This window comes from Xenopus laevis, chromosome 6L (assembly GCF_017654675.1).
Source record: "Xenopus laevis strain J_2021 chromosome 6L, Xenopus_laevis_v10.1, whole genome shotgun sequence".
Taxonomy (NCBI): Eukaryota; Metazoa; Chordata; class Amphibia; order Anura; family Pipidae; genus Xenopus; species Xenopus laevis.
In genome coordinates, this window is record NC_054381.1 from 27889446 (window position 1) to 27912217 (window position 22772).

General features: G+C 37.5%; 1 protein-coding gene across 1 annotated transcript in view; it reads right to left on the minus strand.

The window, feature by feature from the left end:
• LOC108718813 (macrophage mannose receptor 1) overlaps positions 1-22772 on the minus strand; it is a 52375-nt gene that overhangs the window by 23815 nt on the left and 5788 nt on the right. Inside the window, exons 3-14 of the mRNA XM_018267290.2 lie at positions 20602-20775; positions 15674-15835; positions 13873-13986; positions 12140-12286; positions 9410-9592; positions 9152-9309; positions 7943-8056; positions 7219-7334; positions 3876-4024; positions 3438-3637; positions 1444-1571; positions 1150-1237 (exon numbers count right to left, since the gene is read on the minus strand). Coding sequence (XP_018122779.1) covers positions 1150-1237; positions 1444-1571; positions 3438-3637; positions 3876-4024; positions 7219-7334; positions 7943-8056; positions 9152-9309; positions 9410-9592; positions 12140-12286; positions 13873-13986; positions 15674-15835; positions 20602-20775 — 1733 coding nt within the window. The remainder of the gene's footprint in view (positions 1-1149; positions 1238-1443; positions 1572-3437; positions 3638-3875; positions 4025-7218; positions 7335-7942; positions 8057-9151; positions 9310-9409; positions 9593-12139; positions 12287-13872; positions 13987-15673; positions 15836-20601; positions 20776-22772) is intronic.

Sequence of the window (22772 nt, forward strand, 5' to 3'; positions counted from 1 at the left end):
TGGTTCCCAACCAGTAGCTCATGAGCAACATGTTGCTCACTAACTCCTTGGATGCTGCTCCCTGTGGCCTCAAAGCAGGTGCTTATTTTTTAATTCAAGGCATGGAGGCAAGTTTTAGTTGCATAAAAACCATGTATACTGCTAAACAGAGCCTCAATGTAGGCTGCCAGTCCACATAGGGGCTACCAAATAGCTAATCAAAGGCCTTATCTGACACCCCCAGGGGTGGCTCATGGGTAAAGAAGCAGAAGCGATCCTAGAGGGGGGTGGGCCCTGGTGCGTGACGCGTAACCGGGCCCCGCCCCCTCCATACGGCCACATTTGGCCGCATTTGTTGTGGCGCACGGACTGCCGGGGGGCCCTGGCCCGCTCGCACCCCCTGCTCCCCCGGTAGTTCCGCCACTGTAAAGAAGGTTACTTCTTGTTCTCCCTGTGCTATGACAAAGGATTGTAATAACATTTCTTGTAGAAGAATTACATTATATCTGAGACCTGGAGACTGCAGGGTACAAGAATACTCAAACCAGAAGACAAACGGGAATAGCATGGGAAGAAGGGATGGTCCCAGAACTGCTATTATTTGATGTCCGTAAGTTATTGTGTGGTCAAATAGAGTTAGCCACTGGTGATGGCAAATAAATTCACCAGCAAATAAATATGCGAAACTGCAGTGAAAAATCAACAACAAAAAATCCGCCGCATCGGAAAAAATTGACCACTTGTCGAAAAAAATTGGCTGCGCGTCAGAATAGTCACGCGCATAAACATTGTCATGCGTTAAAAATTATTTGGAAGCACATTGAGTTTAATGCATCTGGCCAAAATAGGCATGCATATAATAAATTTCACGGGCGTCGATAATTGATGCGCCTCAAAATCATTTTGACGCCCATTGACTTCAATGCTTTGTGCTGTTTTGCGGGAAATTCGTGAATTTTTCAAGAGAAGCGAAACAGGACAAATTTGCCCATCACTACTAGCCCCACAATTCCCTTTTAATGGTCTACTGCTATAAATACTATAAGCAGTGACCTGAACCCAAGAGGCCTACTAATGGGAAGTAAAAGTATTGAAGAATTGGAGAATTTTTGGAAACATGGACTGGACTGTAAAACGAAAGCATTTAGCCTTAAAAATAAACATACTTACTGCTGAGCCATCTACCCATTCAAAGCCTTCTTCTGGATCTGACGTTTGGAGTCCAATCCAGAAAATCTGGTTGTAATACCTGTAATTCCTTTGGAGAAATGAGGCAACATCTTAAATTGTATATGAATTTTTCTTAAGGTGTGTCATCTTACTGTATATGTTTATGCTTTATGCCAGAAATAACAGATGAGGAGAGAAAGAAATATACAACAAATACAGGTAACAGCAACTAAAAAAATCAAGGCAAAGACTGTTTAAGGAAACAGATTCACATGAAAAAAACAAGACACTTACAAAAGCATTTGTGAAAGTATTGTTTCTTCTTCTTTGCTGTTGATGCTGACTAAGTCACCTCCTATTAATTTGCAAAAACTTCTGGCTTCAACCCATGATCTCTTTTCTTCATCTCCTCTAGAAAAATACTGGTGATAAAAAGTGAATATGTCTTCTTAAAAGCTGGGATTGTCAATTTGGTGTATTCATCTAAACATTACGTTAATAAAGCCAAATGAGATATTTACAAGCTATAATTTATACTTCCTAAAATGGTACTCAAAGATTTGATGTTTCTGATAAAGGACCCACCAAATGGCAGTCCAACCCAATGGAGAAAGAAAGTCAGGACTAGTTATTACTATAGGGCAGAGATTTGTATTCTTTTTTCAAGTTCACCCAACTGGCAACCTACTGGTCTTCAGACCAATTATTCACCTCAATAGTTTTCTAATATTTTGCTTTTACCTTTAATGGGCTTGGTAAAGGAGTTATAAATAAGTAAGAGTTTGCATTATGCCTGGGGTTAATAGGAACACAGAGCTTTACAAATGCACTTTTCTGAACTCAGAGTATGATAGAAGCTCTGTGCGTAGTATGCATCTTGCCTCTTGATATACATATGTCGTATATTTGGCATATAGATATACTGGAGTAGTCATAAAATGAGTCCATTGCAAGATTTTTGGCGGTATTCTGTACAGAAGTCAAACAAATCCATTAATTTTAATAAGGTCCCAACCAGTCTCCAGGGTTCAGGGAACATGGACCCCAAGCATTAAAAGCTAGAACCAGTTCTGTAATATTTGCATAGTTGGCCATTGTCTATAAGTACCTGAAAAATGAATTGTCGTTATGGATCCCTATATTAAGTAGTCATCTTTTTTTATTCAGATAAAGCACACACTGTAGATACATGAGCATATAACCAGAAAAACATTATACTGATCAGTTGTGACTTATTGCCAACTCAGCCTCTTCAGTGAAGACTCGTCCATACAAATGTAAAAACCCACGCCAAGGTGTTTTCATTGGTATGGGTTTCTAGACTTGATCTCATAGAAATGGTATATCAACTCTCACAGGCATGCATGAAGCCTGGGCTCCCAGTTTGAGTGGAAAAAACTGCAACCTGTGGCTGTCCAATTTGTGATCCTCAAACGGATTTATACGAGCCAAGTTATAAAAAGGTAGAAGTTACAAGTTTGAGATCCAATATCTGGAAAACCATTATCCAGAAAGCTGTATTAAGTAAAAGTTGTCTCCCATAGACTCCATTTTATCCAATTATTCCAATTTTTTTGAAATAATTAGCTTTTTTCTCTGTAATAATAAAACAGTACCTTGTATTTGATCCCAACTAACAAATAATTAATCCTTAGTGCAGGGTAGGGTTTATTAATGTTTACATATTTTTTTAGTAGGCTTAAGGTATGAATGGCAGAAAAATCTATTTTTCGGAAAACCCCAAGTCCCAAGCATTTTGCATAACAGGTCCCATACCTGTACTGTCTAATTAATATAGAGAAAATATGGAGAATAGTATGAGTTGCTTATTTAATTAGAACCCTAAGGTAAATGGCAATGAAGTATTTTGCAGCTTTCTTGAAAACTGGTTTCCAGACACTAGATCCTAGTGATGGGCGAATTTGGGGCGTTTCGCTTTGCCGAAAAATTCACGAATTTCCAGCGAAATGGCGAAAAATTCATGAAACAGCTCAGTTTTTGGCAAAATTGTGCCGGCGTCCAAAAAAACGAACGCCGGCATCCATTTTTTTCTGATGCCGGCGAATTTTGGCGGTGGTTTTGCACATTTATTTCGGTATTATAGTAACTGTTATTATTACATTATAATATGTTGTTTACATCATTTTTATCCAAGGGTTCCCTGTGATGGTCTGTACAAATAATCATGCCCATGTTTATTTATAGAAACTAAAGTATGGTATATTTTCCATGTGATATATACGCTGGATCCAACATCTACAACATGTGGTCACTGAGGTAAAGCTTACTTTATAACATGAGCCAATTTCACTAGATGTCTTCCAGTCAGTTGGGCACTTGGGTTCTGCCGTTGTTGTTGGAATTGGAGGTGGCGTTACTCCTTCTGCCAAGTGTTTGCAGACAAATTTTGCTTTCTCTTCGCAGGTTATAACATCCCATAATCCCCCTTTGTTTCCAGTTTTCATGACAACACAGCCTCGTCTTCTGCCTTCAAATTTTTAAAGAGAAAATAAATTATATTTACATATATATGTAATATGGCATGAAGAAGAGGTGATGCATCTTAGTGTCTTCCCTTCCAATATCGTCAAGGTGGTACATCTTGTAAGCTACACTTACAACAACACCTAGGAAGGAAATGCCTATACACTTTCAACATATGTCATCAAATATATATTTAATACACAGAAACTGACTTACGTTGACCAATACATATTTGTTCTTACCAGGCATCTCAGAATTCCAGTGTGTAAATAAAACATTTTCTCCATTAGTCCACTTATAGACTCCCCTTTCCTCTGTGTCTGTAAGTCCTGTCCAAAATTGCTTTTCAGGCCTCAGCCCTATTAAACTTGTGAGATAAGCTTGTTCAAACCTTCCAAAAGAAGTGATATGGAATATTTTAGAATATTATTGATTATCTTCTCCAATAGTATGTTGCAAATATTCTCAATATCAAAATGAAATTTTTTTTAATAGTTAATATGGCCAGCCGCATAAACGTATCATATACTGAGCAAGTTGTAAACATTTCTTTGATTTAACTGAGACTTGAGAATAGCGTTAAAAACATATAGAGGATGACCTTCTGACTTTTTCATTTTTACATTTTTCTAACTTCGGAAAAAAATGTAATTAACACAAAAAAAAAGTATATTTCTCAATTGTCAGCATATTTATCATAAAACCTTAATCATAAAAACTCAATAGTATTAAATCGCAAGATTCATAAAATAAAACACATTCTCTCAAAAAATGCCAAAGTCTGAAAGTGAAGTGCATCTTCAGATCATATCATATTTGCAACAGATATTTTGTATCAGCCAAACTATAACAACCATAAAATACTAAACACGTCTCTGCTCTTCACCTAGTTGTGCATCTATGTTACAGAGTATGGTGTAGTCAGTGTTAAGTAGGCCACAACTTTTACAACAGATTCTTCTACATGCAAATACTTTTGCAGAGATGACCTCATACGTTTCATCAAAGTGTATCTTAAAGAATACTATATACTAGAAGCATATATAACCAAAATAACCAGTCTTATCACCCATTTACAACAGAAAGCACTAAAGTGACCTACTAAAATAGAACCAAAGTTGTGCCATTCATTTATATTTGCGGGTGAGACACTAATGCAGTTATTAATGCCAAAAGAATTGGTATGGAAATAATGCCATCGCTTATCTAAACAATTTCTGTGATTCAAAGAAGCCTGAAAAGTAATGGTGAATCTTATGCAGTTGCATCAAACACTACGTATCCCACAGCCACACTGATGCTTGAATTCTCAAAAAAATGTTGCATTGTAGCAAAGTAATTTGGCAATTTGCATCTAAAAATTGCACTCCGTACCATGCACTGTGTTCAGAAATGAGCCTTAAAGATTTACATACTGATAAGAAGACTTTTTAATGAAGAGTAACTTGATAACTATTCTGCTATTCAAAAATTAGCAATTTACAAGCATCTGGAAAAAAAGTATGTTCCTGCCGATCCTTTTAACTAGTGATTCCCAACTAGCGGCTTGTGAGCAATAAGTTGCTCATCTACCCTTTGGATGTTGCTCCCAGTGGCCTCAAAGCAGGTGCTTATTTTTGAATTCCTGGTTTGAAGGCAAGTTTTGGTTGCATAAAACCAGGTGTATTGCCAAACAATAGGCTGCCAGTCGACATAGGAGCTACCCAATAGCCAACCACAGCCCTTAAAGGGATACTGTCACCTAAAACATGTTTTTTTCAAAACGCATCAGTTAATAGTGCTACTCCAGCAGAATTCTGCACTGAAATCCATTTCTCAAAAGAGCAAACAGATTTTTTTTATATTCAATTTTGAAATCTGACATGGGGCTAGACATTTTGTCTATTTCCCAGCTGCCCCTGGTCATGTGACTTGTGCTTGCACTTTAGGAGAGAAATGCTTTCTGGCAGGCTGCTGTTTTTCCTTCTCAATGTAACTGAATGTGTCTCAGTGAGACATGGGTTTTTACTATTGAGTGTTGTTCTTTGATCTACCAGGCAGCAGTTATCTTGTGTTAGGGAGCTGTTATCTGGTTACCTTCCCATTGTTCTTTTGTTTGGCTGCTGGGTGGGAAGGGAGGGGGGTGATATCCCTCCAACTTGCAGTACAGCAGTAAAGAGTGATTGAAGTTTATCAGAGCACAAGTCACATGACTTGGGGCAGCTGGGAAATTGAAAATATGTCTAGCCCCATGTCAGATTTCAAAATCGAATATAAAAAAATATGTTTGCTCTTTTGAGAAATGGATTTTAGTGCAGAATTCTGCTGGAGCAGCACTATTAACTGATTTATTTTAAAAATTATTTTTTTCCCCATGACAGTATCCCTTTAATTTTACTCCCCAACTCCCTAAATATTTTTCAATGTGGCTTATGGGTAAAAAGTTTGGAGGCCCTCGCTTCTATACAATTTTCTTCCACGCATATAGCTCAGCCTTTGCATTAGAAAAAGCAAAATCAAAGCGTAACAAAAGCACTGTGGGGGTTTCCAGTTTCCCTCTCTGATGGCCAAAGTCGATAACTTTTTACTTTGGGCTGTTGTGCCTCTATAATAATAAACTTTTCTACAGAGTCCTTGACTGGGCACATGCACAGAACAGTACGAATTCCACGCAGTAAGACATTGCAAGGCACACCAGGGACCACATGAAAGATGGCACCACCATGCTTTAAAGAAATAACTAACTTTAGTCACCAGTAGGTGATATAAATGCATGTGCTTTTGCGTATTTTTTTTAGGGACGATTTTCTCTGTGAGTAAAGTCCTTACTGAATCATTAAACTAATAAAAGAAATTCTTCATTGTTGTTCTTGAACTAGCAACTTTGAGGAGCACATGTACTATAAAGAAATAATTAAGCAATTTAGACTGTAGGTTTATGACATTGCTCTTTAGCTTATTAAATACAAAGAAATATAGAATTCCCTATCTAGAATCTAGAAATCAAATAAGTTATATTAACATAGTTCTATGGGTTTTTTTTAAATGAAACATTCAAAATTAAAAAAAAGAAAAGCTTATATCTTATTAAACCACTAAAATATTGTGTGGTTTTATGATTAATATTGTTATGGGTCATTGTTTATACATTTGATTGCATTAAGGATGGACCTAAATAAGTGTAATATAGGTAAACCCAAGTGTTATCTGGAAACCCATTATCCAGAAAGCACCAATTTACGGAAAGTCCAATTTTATCCATTTTATCCAAATAATACATTTTAAAAATGATTTCCTTTTTCTATGTAATAATAATTATAATATTAAACAATACTGTACTGTTTCCCAATTAATATATAATTAATCCTTATGGGGGCAAAGCAATTCTATTGGGTTTAATTCATGCTTAAATTATTTTTTAGTAGATTTAAGATATGGAGATCCAAATTATGGAAAGATCCCTGGAAAACCCAAGCATTCTGGATAATAGGTTATATACCTGTAACAATAAGATCGATATTTCAGGAATAATTCTGATTCAAGGAGAAAGTCAATAGAAGGAGTTTTCCCAATTCCCATATACAGTAGTCATTTATATTACAATACCTGTCTTCAACAGTTACAAGGTAGGCTTGATGGCCAATGCAAGTCTGATTAGCTTCTGCAAACGTTTCCGTTGTGTCACTTATAAGATAACAATAATAGCCATGTCTTTTCCAACCCTGCAAACATTGAAACATGGAAAAATATTACTCCAAACAACTTAGCTATCATAAAATAGGAAGCGTGTATGTCATATTTGCACTACTGTTTGGCCACATTTTATGTTTCCATCTGCTAGTACTAATAACAAAATCAGCCCGCTTAGATATGGGATAAAAGAAACACTGCTGATGATTTGTGATTAAAATCTAAACATGGTAAATGGCAGGGTACCTGTTTATTTGGGTAAATATAGGAACTAGTAGAGGGTTTTGAAGTAGCTACAGGATAGGATCTACAATAGTTGAGAATTCTGTAATCCTAATCTGCCTGTGTGTTATATCGAGAACTACATGTACTACCTCCATTCTTAGTTTGCTTATTTCTCCAAGAAGTAAAACAATAATATGATGCTTTCCAAAAAGAGGTTTTCAAAGATTTAAGTTCCACCATTAATTTACACTGTGCTAATTGAAATTGCATACCCTTATCCTTTTGGCAGCTAATAGGATTAATATTTTTCAAGTGAACCTGTGTGGCCTATGCATGCTGACTAGCACATAAAGCCAAACTGTCCCCTCTAAAACTTCCACTTGCACTTTGGTGCAATCACAAAGAATTACAATACCTTTTTACACCCTTTATCAATGAGATCCACTTGTCCAGGATCAAAAGGCAATGGTTTTCTTTTACAGATATACTGAAATTTCATTTCGCACATGTCATCTGACCAATGACCACTCTAGATATACAGAGAGAAAGGGACAACAAATCAAACAGGCTAAATCACATTCATTCTCTTTGACTATATCGATAACGTAACCATTATTACCAAAAATCAGATAGTAAGTATTGTAACATATATTGTGCCTACAGGTCATTTGCTGTATGTGTTGGCACATGGTCATGAATATGAGATTTCTCAATACTTACATAAACTTCTGTGTTAAGGACATGGGGCTTGTTTGCGAAACAAAAGTTAAAACTAAATTGCAGTACAATTGACAATAGCAACCATTCCACAATGAATTGTATTTAGTCTACTACAAAACAGTAAAATAAAGCAAAGCTTTTATTGGTTGATATCAGCAACTGCATTGGTGCAATTTAGTACCTGTATTAGTAAATCAACCCCCTATATGGTTTTGACACCAGAGGCTCAATGTAGATTATATGTAAGAGAATGATAGCTGAAAAGCTGTTTGGCAAGATAGATTCATTGATGACAATCTGATTTACTGCCACCAAGACAAAGTTTGTTTTTTCATATTTGGTATTTACAGGGTGATGCCCTGAACACTGGCTCAGCTTGGTTGTCCCTAGAAGTATGTTTTTGCTTGTTATCCATTGTCTTTGCTGAAGGCCCCGTGTGTACTATCAGGCTACTCTTTGCTCCAATATGGATTTATAATTATACATGACCAATAAATCACTCACCATTTTTCTAATCTTGTATCTGTAGCTTGCATTTCTTTTTAACCATTGTTGATGTCTAATTCAATATGGTTAAGAAGGGAGAAGCATTTATTCCTATGCAAGGAGTTATATTAAATCAGTAATGTGGTCATTGTACTGCCACTTTGACTTTCTACTAAAACAAGATGAAGTGCCATCATTAAAATAAAAGCCTCTGCAAGCCTTTGTTTTTAGAGGCTGGCATAGGGTGGCACAGTTGGTCTAACCACAACAACAACAACAACATTCAAGTGGCACTAGCCAACAAGGGGCACAGAGGAGTATAAGACCCTATACTTACCAGGGCCTTTGAATGCCTCTGTGTCCCATTATGGCTAGTGCCTAAGTCCTGTTACATGGCACTATCAAAAATGGTTCACACCTTGGGGTCAAATGCAACGCAGTCTTCCTGCTTATTGTCATGATGAGACGGCTCTCCCCTAAACCACACGGTATATGTCACCGGTGTTCCATCACTCCATTCAAAGTACATGTGATTTTTAAGGTCATTCAGTCCAATCCAAACCTTGGTTGTTTGATCTATCATAAAAAGGAAAAGCAAGAAACTCATTTGTTAATTAAACTATAACCCCCAGCAAAACATACAGAGATAAATGTTATATCAACCTCTGTCACTTACCAAATTCAAACTGAGAGGAAACGAAGCTTAATTCTTCAACATTGTGGAAACTTGCCAGATCTCCTTCTTCTTTTCTGCAGAAAGACAAGGCTTCTTTCCAGATTTTGTTCTCTTTTTTCATAGTGTAACAATGGCTAGCATAAGGTAGCCATGATGGTGGGCAAGTGATTGGACTGTCACTTTCTGTAATAAGGTGTAAGGAAATAACATGAATAAGTACAAGTTCTTTGATGTACTCAACAGACTAAAAACATTAGGTCTGTACAAACAGGAAGTTCACCTTTAAATGGACTTTATGTTATAGACTGAGCTACTCTTAGCAATTTGTTTTAGACTGACTGATTCTTTACAACTTTCAAATTACACCTTGTTTATTATTTGTCTTATTTCCTCCATCTTGCAGTTTGAAATGCTCTCTGGCTATTCAGGTCACTAACTACAGCAACTAAAATAATTCTCAAAGCCTCTGTAACAATACATTTTTATTCTTATTTGGAAAAGCATAGCAAAAACAAACGTTTATTAGCTTAAAAACCATAAAAAATACAACAAGAAGACCTTATTTGATCTTGGAATAATACAGTCTACACCCTGCATATATTTTATAGTGCATTCGTAATCTTCTCCTACAGCACGAGTTTCTTTCTAGCCACTTAGAAGATCCCTAAAAAGACCTTGACTAAAGCTCCATCTCCTATACATGAGGTTGAAATTGTATGTTTGGACATAAAGAGAGCAACAGATGGTCTCTAGAAGCAGGTCAAATCTGCATGTCAGTACCATTTTTCTAGAAATGTGAGAAAGATCCTAAAGAGAAATATTCTTAGAATATTATATTAGATCAGTGGTCTCCAACCAGTGGCTTGCATGAAACATGTTGCTCACAAACCCCTTGGATGTTGCTCTCAGTGGCCTCAAATCAGGTGCTTATTTTTTAATTCTGGGCTTGGAGGCAATTTTTTTGCATAAAAAACAGGTGTACTGCCAAACAGAGCCTCCTGTAGGCTGGTAGTCCACATAGTCTAACGCAGCCCATAATTGGCACCCAAGGAACCTTTTGCATGCTTGTGTTGATCTCCAACTTTTATTTACATGTGAATGTGGCTCACAAGTAAAAAAGTTGGAGATCCGCAACTTTTTTAGATTATTAGACTAATCAAAAGGCTGACTGGGATAGTTGAAAATAAATATGGAGCAGGCACTCAAATTAAGGCAAATCTTCCATCAAATAGTTGAAACAAAGTGAAAAGATTTTCTAAGAAACGTTTACCCTGGTGGTCTAGTGGCCAGCGGGGACACCAGACGCACCTTCGGCGGGGACACCCACCATGTGCATCCTTCTCATTCTGTGCCGCCCCTATGGCACTTGAGCACCTACGGGTTTTACACACTGGCAGAATGACATCATCGCTCAATGACGTGAAATTCTAAGTATTTAAAGGGGCTTTGAATGAAAAATCATTGCCCGTTGTTAGATTCAATTTAGTTGGCTGTGTATTCTTAGTGAATCCTGTTTGATCATACTATAATTGACCATGCCTGCCTGCTAACTATTCTGAAATCTCCAATCTGACCCTTGCCTGTCTGCTTACTATTTTACAATCTCCAATCCTGATTCTCAACTCTGCCTTATCTCTCCTGTCTGTCTGGCCTGTCTTCCGAGCTGTGTTGTCTTCCATCTAGTATCCTTGGTAAAACGATTGTGCCCCTTTGCTTGACCAGAATCTTTTGCTTTACTCCTCGCTTATTAAGTCCTGGCGGCATCCACTTAGCGGTGGGGTCCTCCTGAAGTGTGGCGGCTGTTTTAGGCAGAAGCAAGAGCCGAGACCAGGGAGCCTAGCACTGGTTCTGGATTCAGTGTTCCGTACATGATAGATTTATTGTGTCCTCCGCCTTAAGCATTCCATGTTATGAACACGTAATCATAGATAGTGATGGGCGAATTTATTTGGCAGGCGCGAATTTGCGGCGAATCCCCGCTGGCGAATAAATTTTCAAGACCGCTGTGAAAATTTGCCGGCATGAAAAAACGGACACTGGCAGGCAAAAATGAGACTAGTTTTTCACTGTTTCACGAATTTCGCAGGAAATTCACAAATTTTCTAGCGAAGTGAAACGCCCCCAAATTTGCCCATCACTAATCATAGGCTGAGATATTGACCAAGTATACAGTATACTTCTATCTGCCAATGCATTTTGGCATTTTAGCAAAAATTTTACATAAACCAAATTGATATTTTAACACAAGGTTTGATATTGCTACAGGTGCTTATTAACCAGCGATGCATTGTAGCAACTTTGTATTTATATAGAAATTCTGTATTAAGTAGCATCCATATAGGCTGTATTATGAGTGCCCATAACAAAAAATATGGAGTTGGTTTGCTGAGATGGGCGTGGAAGAAATTGACCGGTCTGCACAGAGCCCTGACTTTAAGCCAAATGAACACTTGTGAGATGAATAGAAACGCTGATGTGAGCCAGGCCTGATTGCCCAACATCAGTCCGAAACCTTTTACATTTGAATGTAAGCAAATCCCACCAGCAATGTGCCAATGTCTGGTGGAAAACCATCCTAGAAGGTTGCTTTTGAGAGGGTCAAATTTATATTAATACCTTTGGCATCAGAATGAGATGTTGGACATGGGGTTAACGACCTACTTTTGGCCATATTTCCTATTCGTACAGGCCCAGGTCTGACAGATGTTCAAAAAGATAGTACATTCATACCAGAGGGCTTTACAAATGTGCTGGATGTAATGCTGCCTTTCTTGCATATGTATCCCAGTTTTTGAGTGCATTCTTTGTTTTCCCACTTTCCATTCTTTCCTGTATTTAGCGCCACACAATTTATCCCAGGTTCTGATGAAGGATTTCCTAGAATAATTGAGAGAATATCAGAACAATGCATTAAGATCTTATTGTTAACACAATATATTACATATTCCCCGAAGAACATCTCTTTTTTTTTTAATTTTTTGACAGTTAAAGCTGAAGCATACATACAGTATATCATATGCCTCCAAACAGAGACTTGACAGAACTAGGAAGTTATTGGAAGTTAGAAAATTAAAGTGGTTTTATTTTTTATTTAGAGAAAGAAACCAGAAAACCATATATACATTTTTTAGCTAATGTAATACGCAAAAAGTAGGTTGAGCAGGAGCCCTAATCCTTGACTGAGTCTCCTGTATCAAAACTGCCCTGAACACTATTAATGGTCATATGGATTTTTTTTCTCATGGTAAGGGTCTGGGCTACATGGGTAGTTCACATAGAAAGCAAAAAAGTTTAACTACTGGTATGGAGCCTGTTACCCAGAATCCTCAGGACCTGTGATTTTTCAGATAACAGATCTTTCCGTAATTTGGATCTTTATACCTTAAGTTTTAAAAAATGTAAACCTTAAATAAACCCAACAGGCTGGATTTGCTTCCAATAAGGATTAACTATATCTTAGTTTGGATCAAGTACAGGGTACTGTTTTATTATTACAGAGAAAAGGAATATCATTTTTTAAAAGTTTGGATTATTTGGATAAAATGGAGTCGTGGGAGACAGCCTTTCTGTAATTTGGAGCTTTCTGGATAACAGGTTTCTAGATAACGGATCCCATACCTGTACTACTAATCTGCTGTGAACTGCTGGGGTGACATAGGCCTTTAGCAGTGTTTGTATTCAGCCCTATTCCTTGTGAATGAGAATATGGCAAGACCACCTAATACAATGCTCAGGCGAATATATATATAACATATTATAACTTAATTTCTGCTCGAGGTATAGCCAGGGTATTAGATAAGCACTCACCCCTAAACTTACACCTAATTTGCCTTTCAGCTGTCCACTCTTTACCAACAGATTGGGCCTCCCTAGGCAAGCCAACCCCACAATTTGGGAACCAACAGGGTTCGGTACTACAAAATATCAATGCAATTCATCAATTTTTTTACATACACTGCATTATTTTATTTCCAGAATTTCACCAGAATTGCAGGTGGCAAAAACAATGCAAAATTTGGGAGGTGCAATAATTTGCTCCAGATGCAGGTAGGTGCAACATATGCCTGTGGTGCCAGTGATGCCAGTGGTGGTGCAGCTCATTCATGTTTGAAACATATGCTTATATCCAACAGTCCAGTGAATACAATACAGTCATTATTTCTGTCCCACAAAGCCCTGCTATACAGCAGGAAGTGACAGGATCAAGTTACAGACAGATTCACTATCACCACCCATTTGCCAAAAGGTGCTAAGTAACCTCACTGGCTTCTCCAGGAAACAAAAAGTAGAAATATTAAAATAAACAGTGTAATTGGGGGTGTGGTCCATCCGCAGAAGGATAGGAAAATAGTGAGAGTCTGTTTTTTGTTATTATTTCAGTTGTATGATCAGATTCTGCCTGCAGAAGGCAATATAACTAATGTAACATTATTTAAAGGTTACTAAAAGAAATTATTAAATACCTGGAACCCAGTTGAGATAACGAAATGGACTTCCCCCACTCCACTGCCAGCCTGCATTGAAATTCAAACTATTGAGTCCAGTCCAGAGAGATGTAGTCATAGTATTGGTTAAGCCTGTAGAAGGAAAACAAAGAATAGAGTTAATGGCAGTCAATATCATGTTACTGTCCCTCTATCTTACAGCAGTAATTATCACCTCTAGGGCTCCAGTACCAATGTACATTTTGATATGTAACCCATAATACATTTCATTAAACAGTCCTGTCAGTGACATCAATGATTGCAACTGATTGTAGATTTGTCTAGTTTACTTAAGGGGTTATTTATGATGGCATGAGCATGTTCAAAGCAAATATTGGGTGCTAATTTATACTAACACTTCTGACATTTGTTTGGTGAGGTCGTCTGATTTAACCTCCCGCACATGATCATACTGTCAGCCCACAGAGACCCATCAAGTAAAGACTCCATCAATGATCTGATGTGGTCCTTGCCCAATGGGATTTTTCCAACCTGCCAGATGGATAGCTGCCCAATATAGTGGCAGATCTCATTCATCAGGCCTTGCCTAGAGCCCCATACCCAGGCCCAACACTGCCAGCTTAGTCTAGAGTAGCTTTAAAGGGCATGTAAAAGCAAAAAAATTAAATCCCATTTTTATTTCTTTAATGAAAAAGAAACCTATCTCCAATATACATTAATTAAAAAATGTGTACTGTTTTTATAAGAAACCTGACTGTATGCAGTGAAATTCTCCCTTCATTTACTGCTGTGGATAGGAATTGTCAGATGGTCCCTAACTGCTGAGCAGGGAAACAATTATACTTATGAACAGCAGGGGGAGCCTCCACCTTACTTCCCAGCCATGCAGAACTCAAGCAGCTTTGTTTATGACGATCCCTAAGCAGCCCAGACCACACTGAGCATGTGCACAGTCTTAGTCTTGCAAAGATGTTTAACAAAGTTACAAGATGGTGACCCCCTGTAGCCGACTTTGAAAGCATAAATCATTTGTTTGATTAGGTTTGTGGTGCAGTAAGTTCATGTTTATATTTAGTATTCAAAATACAGTATTTCTAGCCTTATTCTATTTTAGACTTTACATGCCCTTTAATCAGCCTGTGTGTGGCCATCTTAAGAAAGGTACTTGTGCCCAAACACACTCCTTACAATTGCACAAAGTGCCAACGCCTGTTCTCAGTCTGCTTTATTTGTGCAACAAAAGTATGCATGGAATGATGGCATTAACACCCACCTTGAGGAGGTTGTATATCTAGAGTGTGAAGTGCCTACAAACACAACTGTTAATTGTCCAATATACTGGAAGTGACACCTTTTGCAGTCTGATTCAGCCAGAAAAACTTATACATTCTGAATTCCAAATTTCACGGCATACAAATTTATTCGAGAAACTACGGCGAAAATACATCGTGGATAAATTTGCCACGAAAAAACACCCATAAGAAACAACGTCCATTGACTTTTATGCATTAGGAGAAAAAAGTTGACATAAGAAAAAAGGCCCATTGACTTTAATACATTAGGACAAAAAAGTCGCCATAAGAAAAAATGGCCATTGACTTTAATGCATTTGGAGCAAGAAAAATTGTTGAGCTTAAAAACGCAAATTCAATGTGTTTCGTGAATTTGCTCATCACTACTATGGAATTATCTGTAAAGCGTTGCATTGTGGCAATCTGATAATTATATAAGGCACTTAGTACTTCAAAGTGCATGTTTTGCTGGTTCTGTGGGATCCAAACTAGGTGTATCCTTTGCATTGGACTGAAGACCCTAGTACCTGTGAGAAACGTTTGCTCGTGGATCTCAGTGATGCTCAGTAATTCAGCTTCCTGTTGTAAACAACTTTTCCGTGCCTGAAACCAAGTGAGCGCTGCCTGGTTGTTTATTTGGTAATGGACTCCTGTAACTGAATCTGTAGTCCACCATGTATTACTAATAGCTGAAATGACAAAATTAAAAGTAGAAAATGTCATAGAGATGAATCAGGTATAACACATATAACATCAGAAAAGCTGTCTATACAAAGAAAAGTGCAGTTTAGCAGGTCCTTCCTATAGGAATTACAAGGTTTTCTGTCTTGTTCTACCTTTGTCATCCTTTCTTTGCTCTCCCAACCATCTATTCCCCCCAGTCCAAGCCTACAGGAATCCAAACATATGAATCAATATATAGTATCTAGCAGAGTTAAGTCAAAGGCAACTGGGCATTTAGAGTTTTTCTTGGAAATGTTTCAGCACTCATCCTAGTGGCTTCTTCAATTCAAGAAGCTACGTGGATGTGTGGTGAAACGTTTCCAAGAAAAACTCTAAATGTCCAGTTGCCTTTGGCTTAATTCTACTATATACTGTATATCATGACCTGGATAAATGAGAATCTTCATAGACATGTGAATCAATATGCATTCAGAAGAACACAGTTGGCTTAAAAACTTCCATAAGTTTTCACGTTTAAATATGGCATCCCTGAGCATGGCAAGCTGACTTGACCCAAATTCAAAATGTTCCTGTCTTGGAGATATCTTCAGAGAGGAACACTGCATATAGTGTAGTATATTTTGCTGTGTATCACAGTTGTGCACAGTTGTGATCAAACACAATCTACCAGGGGGTATTAAGTAACGCAGATGTGAACTGCAAGTTAACTTGACCGTGTCCAAAAATGGTCACACTCTATTAAAGAATAGTATTTACAGACCCAAAAGTTAAAAAGGTATAACATATATTCACGTTCTCACAACTACACCAGTTAATCTGACAATATGCGTACTTCTTTAGTACTCATCTTTAGAAGAGTGTGCCCACTTTTTCTAAACAATCGAAAGTTGGTTTACAAATTTGTCATACTCAGCAAAGTATACTAAACTATATGCTCTGCTTCTCTTATTGTGCCCTCTCTTATCCTTAGGTGCTAGACTTTGTGTTATGCTTAGGGATGCACCGACTCCACTATTTTGGTTTCGGCCAAAAGATTCGGCAGAATACCAAACCTAATTTGCATATGCAGATTAGGGGTGGAAAGGGGAAAACATTTTTACTTTCTTGTTTTGTGACAAAAAGTCACGCGATTTCCCTCCCTGCCCATAACTTGCCTATGCAAATTAGGATTTGGTTCAGCCAGGCAGAAGGATTCAGCCAAATCCAAATCATGCTGAAAAGGCTGAATCCTGGCCAAATCCCGAACCGAATCATGGATTCGGTGCATCCCTAGTTATGCTTGACCCAATGTGCAATTGGCAAATAAGCATCAGAGTCCTATGACAGCTCATTATGTCTATTAAATGTGGATATAACTTCGGTGGATATATCTCTTCTACTATGACTTCTGTGGACTTTTAAGAATAACAGTTGTCAGTGACATGAGTGCAAGTTACAGGATTGGAGTGTATGTTCCATACAGGCTGAGCAACCATAAAGCTATATACAGTAATACAAAAGTGGCCTGGATAAGTGAATAAGATTCATTGTAGATAAATGTAGATTTAAAAGCATGCAACTAATGCTCTCTATTTAAATGTATTGGATGAATCCTCAATGGTTTGATGTTGGAGGATCTAGGAGTGTTAGATAATAGCCATGCTGATCTATCCAGGGCAAGGGAATTGCTGCCCTGTATTAAAAGGGATACTGACCAAAGAAAATGTTCTATATGACTCTTTAAACCTCACCTTTATACCTATTATAAAAAAAATACATCAATAGATTCTGTAGGGGATAACTAGGTGGAATACAGAACTGAAGTTATGGAAACAATTTCTCCCAGCTGGCATGTTTACAGCTGAAGAAAAGAGACATAATGACTATAAAGCATAAACTGATGGACATACTGGATATTAAGGTGCCATAAAACAACATCTCTGTGAATCTACCTTATCTCTGTAATCTACCTTATAACTGACAGGTCTTACCAGAGGACAAGTTTCTAACCAGAAGTACATTTTATTTTGAAAAGGGCTTTATCTTCAGTGGCAGAAATGGTTTCTAACTATCATATTATGTGATTACATAATAATTACATGCCTTCATAATAATGAAGATACAGATACAAACTTCAAAAAGAGGAATCACAGAACCCAACTTTATGGGTTTTTTTCCAACATAGTAAGCTTGATGGCTTTTTCCAAACTCATCAGCTATAGGGCTGGTTTAGAATATCGGCACACATATTGGCACCCCTCTGTGTATTAGCCTTTCCTTGTCCTTTAAATGAAGTGCAGTGTAGATGGTTTTAGATACTTCCATATCTCTTGGCTGCATTTCATTAAAATGAAACTTGATATTGGTCTTGGCAGAAACAAAGAATTGTACTTTGCCACTTACTATTTGGCCATGTCTAATAGTAATAGAGAAGTCAGTTGGTGTGCCAGAAAGTAATGAAGGTCAAGTCTTGGCCTACGCTAAGCTCTGAACTCAACCCAAGTGAACACCTATGAGGTGAACTGGATCACTGGTGAGTTGCAGTCCAGATGGAAGCAATTCCAGCCAAAAATGTTCAGCATATTAACACCCTTGGTTTGGAATGACATGTTGAACAGACAGGTTTCCACATAATTCTTGGCCATATAGTATATATAGTATAGTACATTCTCTTTCTCTCTTATAATATATATATATTGAGAAAGGTATACAATATATAAGTAATAACTTGTGTTTTACTGCTTACATGGGATTTTGAACCCATGAAAGAAATACCAGAAATATCAGTTATCTGGTCCTTGTCAGAAAAAGGGAAATTCTGGACGACTTTCAGACATGTGAAATGCATTCTGTTGCGATGACTATTGTTTAGCATGAACCTTTTCCTCTCATGTAATCTCTTTGGTTTTGTTTGCTATCAGTATTCAAGAATACAGGAAAAGGAAGCAACTTGTTTTGTCGAAAGGCTCCATGGCCTACTGGCTTCACTTGCATGTGTGGTTTATAGTGGAAGACTTTTAGGCCTCGGGTCACTTCCTTGTCTTCTTTAATGATAAAACCAGTTTTCAAAAAATTCTGACCATTTTTGTCAGCTATAATAAAATTCTTCTAAAACAATGGAACTACAGCTACAATAATCTAATCAATGTGAATTGTTTCTTTTCACTTAGAACAAAGCTTAGGTTGCAGAAAAAAGTTAAAAATATATATTTGAGTGGGAAGGAAGTCGAGTTTTGATTACATTATTTACTAGAGAAAATCACATTTCTAACATTATCAAGGTTTTAAAGCCACCCCCTCTGATATTACTTGTAACGTTAGTTTTTGGAAGGAAACCAACAGGGAGCTCTAGTGTCAGGGGCAATGGAAGACTTGGAAACACAGGGCAGTTGACCCAAATAAAATTCTCATTAACACTTGAAATTTAAAATTTTTATTTTTTAGGATCCCCCACTCGGGTATTATAAAGTAGTTCATGGTAGATAGGATTGTTCAATTCTTAATACATATCTTTGATTGTCGTCTTGTGTCCTCTCTTTTTTTGGGCAACCAAGTACCTCTCAAACAACTACAATCAACTACAATCAGTATCCATGCCAATATGCTAAAGTGGGGGCCTTTGAATTATCTTTTTCCGTTTAAGTCCCCTTTGAAGTTCTAACACTTTTTAATAAAGCTAAAAATTAAGGAAAACATTGGTCTGTCATAGTTCCAAAAATATCTAGGACAACAAAATAATATAAAACCCAAATCTCACCCTAATTGACCTTCAATTGACCTCCAAATTTTCCATTAACTAGCCAGCTTTCCGGGTGAGCCCTCCCAAACATTACTCCTTAAATCCTGCAGTTTGAAAACTACTACCTTAGACTACTGTATATTCTTAGTCTGCCCTTTTTCGAAAAAGGGAGAGACTAATCCTGAAACATTGCCTGGTTGTCTGACCTAGTAAATACAATTCAACACAATTTTGATTAAACTGTTACCTAAAGTAAGAATGCTTGTCCTCTTGTCTCTTTCTCTTTATTAACATGAAAGGTTCTACATTATACCGACAGTGAACAGGCTTGTTTTATATTCTGTTTTAACTCTGATCACTATAGTATTGTTGCAATATGCCTTTACTTTGGATAGTACCCGTTGGACACCCAGATGTGGTGAACCAAACATGGAAGTTTTTATTAAAGTCCCCCATACACTACACAACCTACTCCCTCTTTTGTGTCCAGCAGCACCCAAGAGCACAAATTCGCTCCTGCTCTTACTAGTAGCCCCAAATGTTCCCACTCAACTGCACCTAATCATTGAAGTCCCTAACTGGTGCACAGTCACCTCTGAGTTCTACAAAAAACACACAAGCCTCCTAATTGTAATTGCAGCTGTAATTGCTGAGGAATACCAGCTCCTAGCTATCCCAACAGACCTCTTTGGATAGATACATCAAGATGCTTATGGAGCACAATCTTTCTGATTGTTAAAGAACATTTTTTATAAAAATTCCAGTACCAACTTGGGGTTTGTTTTCATTCAAGCATATTCAGCAATTATTTGACTGTTGCCTTCCTATAATGCATCCCATTCAAAATGCCCGTTTGTCTACAGATACAAACACTTCAGATGGTGGGTTTTTAATCTGAGCAAGCCTCATTAAGCCTCAAGCTATTATTCACCAAAAATAATTCAGAAACCAAAATCTGAAGCAACTTGTCTTGTCCTTAGGCAAAGTCTAAAAGGCATATAATGCAACATGGACCCCTTGCACGACAAAAGAGAGAATTTGAATGGGACTTACATGTAGATGGGCAGAACCCATATAGCTTGTCTTTGTTGTAATCCGAAGTTGTGGAACACCAGAGCCTCCCATCGGATCTTCCCTCCAGTGTGCAGTCAGCATGCCATTTGGTTTGAAATTTAAAGGGGAATACACATGGCTGGCCATTTGCATTCCCAAGTAACGTATATATATCTGTAAAAAAATATTACTAAAGCAGGTAATAAAAAATTCTGGATAACTCACCGAACATAAGAGCCAGCTAAAGATACTGGGGCTCATTTATAAACTGTGGGCAAATTTGCACCTGGGCAGTAACCCATGGCAACCAATCAGACAATTGCTTTCACTGATCAACCTGCAGCTGGCTGATTAAAGCTAATTACTGATTGGTTGCTATGGGTCAAGAAGGCCATATGCAAGAAATACATAAAGCAAGTGAGGGCACTATGTGGCTTCTGCAATTGGGAAGATACACAGAAGCCATATGTCCTAATTCTAATTAAACAGGCAAGATGTTTCAGGGTCTTTGTTTCCTTTAATATAACAATTTCACATCTGAGTTAGATTTTTTTTTTTCCCTTTTGGTTTTGGAGATATTATAAAACAAAACTGTACATTTTCTCTCCTGCTACAAATAGTTCATGTATGTATCTCACAAACTGGATATGCCAAACACCTGTCATTGGTTTGAGTAATGTCATTGGTTAGTTGATGTGTTCTTTATCAAATGGGTCTTTAAAGGCCCACTCTATCAGGGGCATAACTACACAGACCCTACAAATGCAGGAGAAATAGGGGGCCCCATGAGCCATGAACAATTTCAATATATATATTGGTATAACAGGTCACCTATGGACATTTTGGGGGCACTATAATTAATTTGCTGGGGAGCCCTGTAACATCTATTATATCACTGCAGTCTATCATCTGATCATTGGCCCTCAGGTCTAGACAGCCAGATCGGGCAGCAATATGCTCATTTGGCAACCTTACTAAACAAGCAGATTTAAAGGTGTATGACAAACTTAACTGGCTGATTTCGAAGAACAAACAGCACAGCTACTGTTATATGGCTCAGGAAGATTTCTAATAAATCATCTATATCTTAGCAATTAACATCTATTTTTGAAAGGGGATTATTAAGGAGCCACTACAGTTTGGGTGCATAGCTCCTTAAAGGAACAGTAACACCAAAAAATTAAAGTGTTTTAAAGTAATGAAAATATCATGTAGTGTTGCCCTGCACTGGGAAAACTGATGTGTTTGCTTCAGAAACACTACTATAGTTCATATAAACATGCTGCTGTGTAGCAATGGCGGAAATTGAAAAATTCTATATGGCACAGGTTAAATAGTGGATAACAGATAACACCATTATGTTCTACAGAGCTTATCTGCTGTGTAACCTGAGCCTTTTCTTCTTTAAATAGCTGCCTCCATTACTACACAGCAGCTTATTTATATAAACAATAGTAGTGTTTCTGAAGCAAACACATCAGTTTTACCAGTGCAGGGTAACAATGCATTATATTTTTATTACTTTTTATTACTTTAAAACAATTTCATTTTTTGATGCTACTGTTCCTAGAAAGGACCAGTAAAGCCATAAAATGAAAATATCTGCTTTGGGCACCATTTTTATCTCCTGCATAGAGAAATTGTGCTCAGCTCTAGTCAGCAGCAGCGCTGAGAACTATCACTTGTCCAAATTCTTGTGGGGAAAAATGATTCAGACTACTGTGATAAAATGAATTGATCCAGTTCAGGAAATAAATGGTTACATTATAAATGCCCAGTACGGTATAAGGTAACCATCTGCTCTCTAAAAAATACCAGCAATTGAGAAACGACTTCATGGCAACCAGTGTCCTGTTTTATATGAGAATGGTTTTTGGACTGCTGTCTATGAGTGGAGTCCATCTCCAAACCTTTGTATCAGCTCATATTATCTTTGATCTGGTGTGGGTATATGCCCAAAAGCCTAATATCAGTCCAAATTGGAAAATATGCCATCTCAAACCAGGCGAGTCATGTCGAAGTCAATGGCAGACATACCTTTTACAGTTTGAAGATATTTTGATCTGTGCTGGATTTCATCTGATAATCTAAAAAATTTGAGTTTTTTGGGCGATTACCCGAAAAACCCGAAAAATTTGTATGATTCGTGTTTTCACTCGATTTTATTGAGT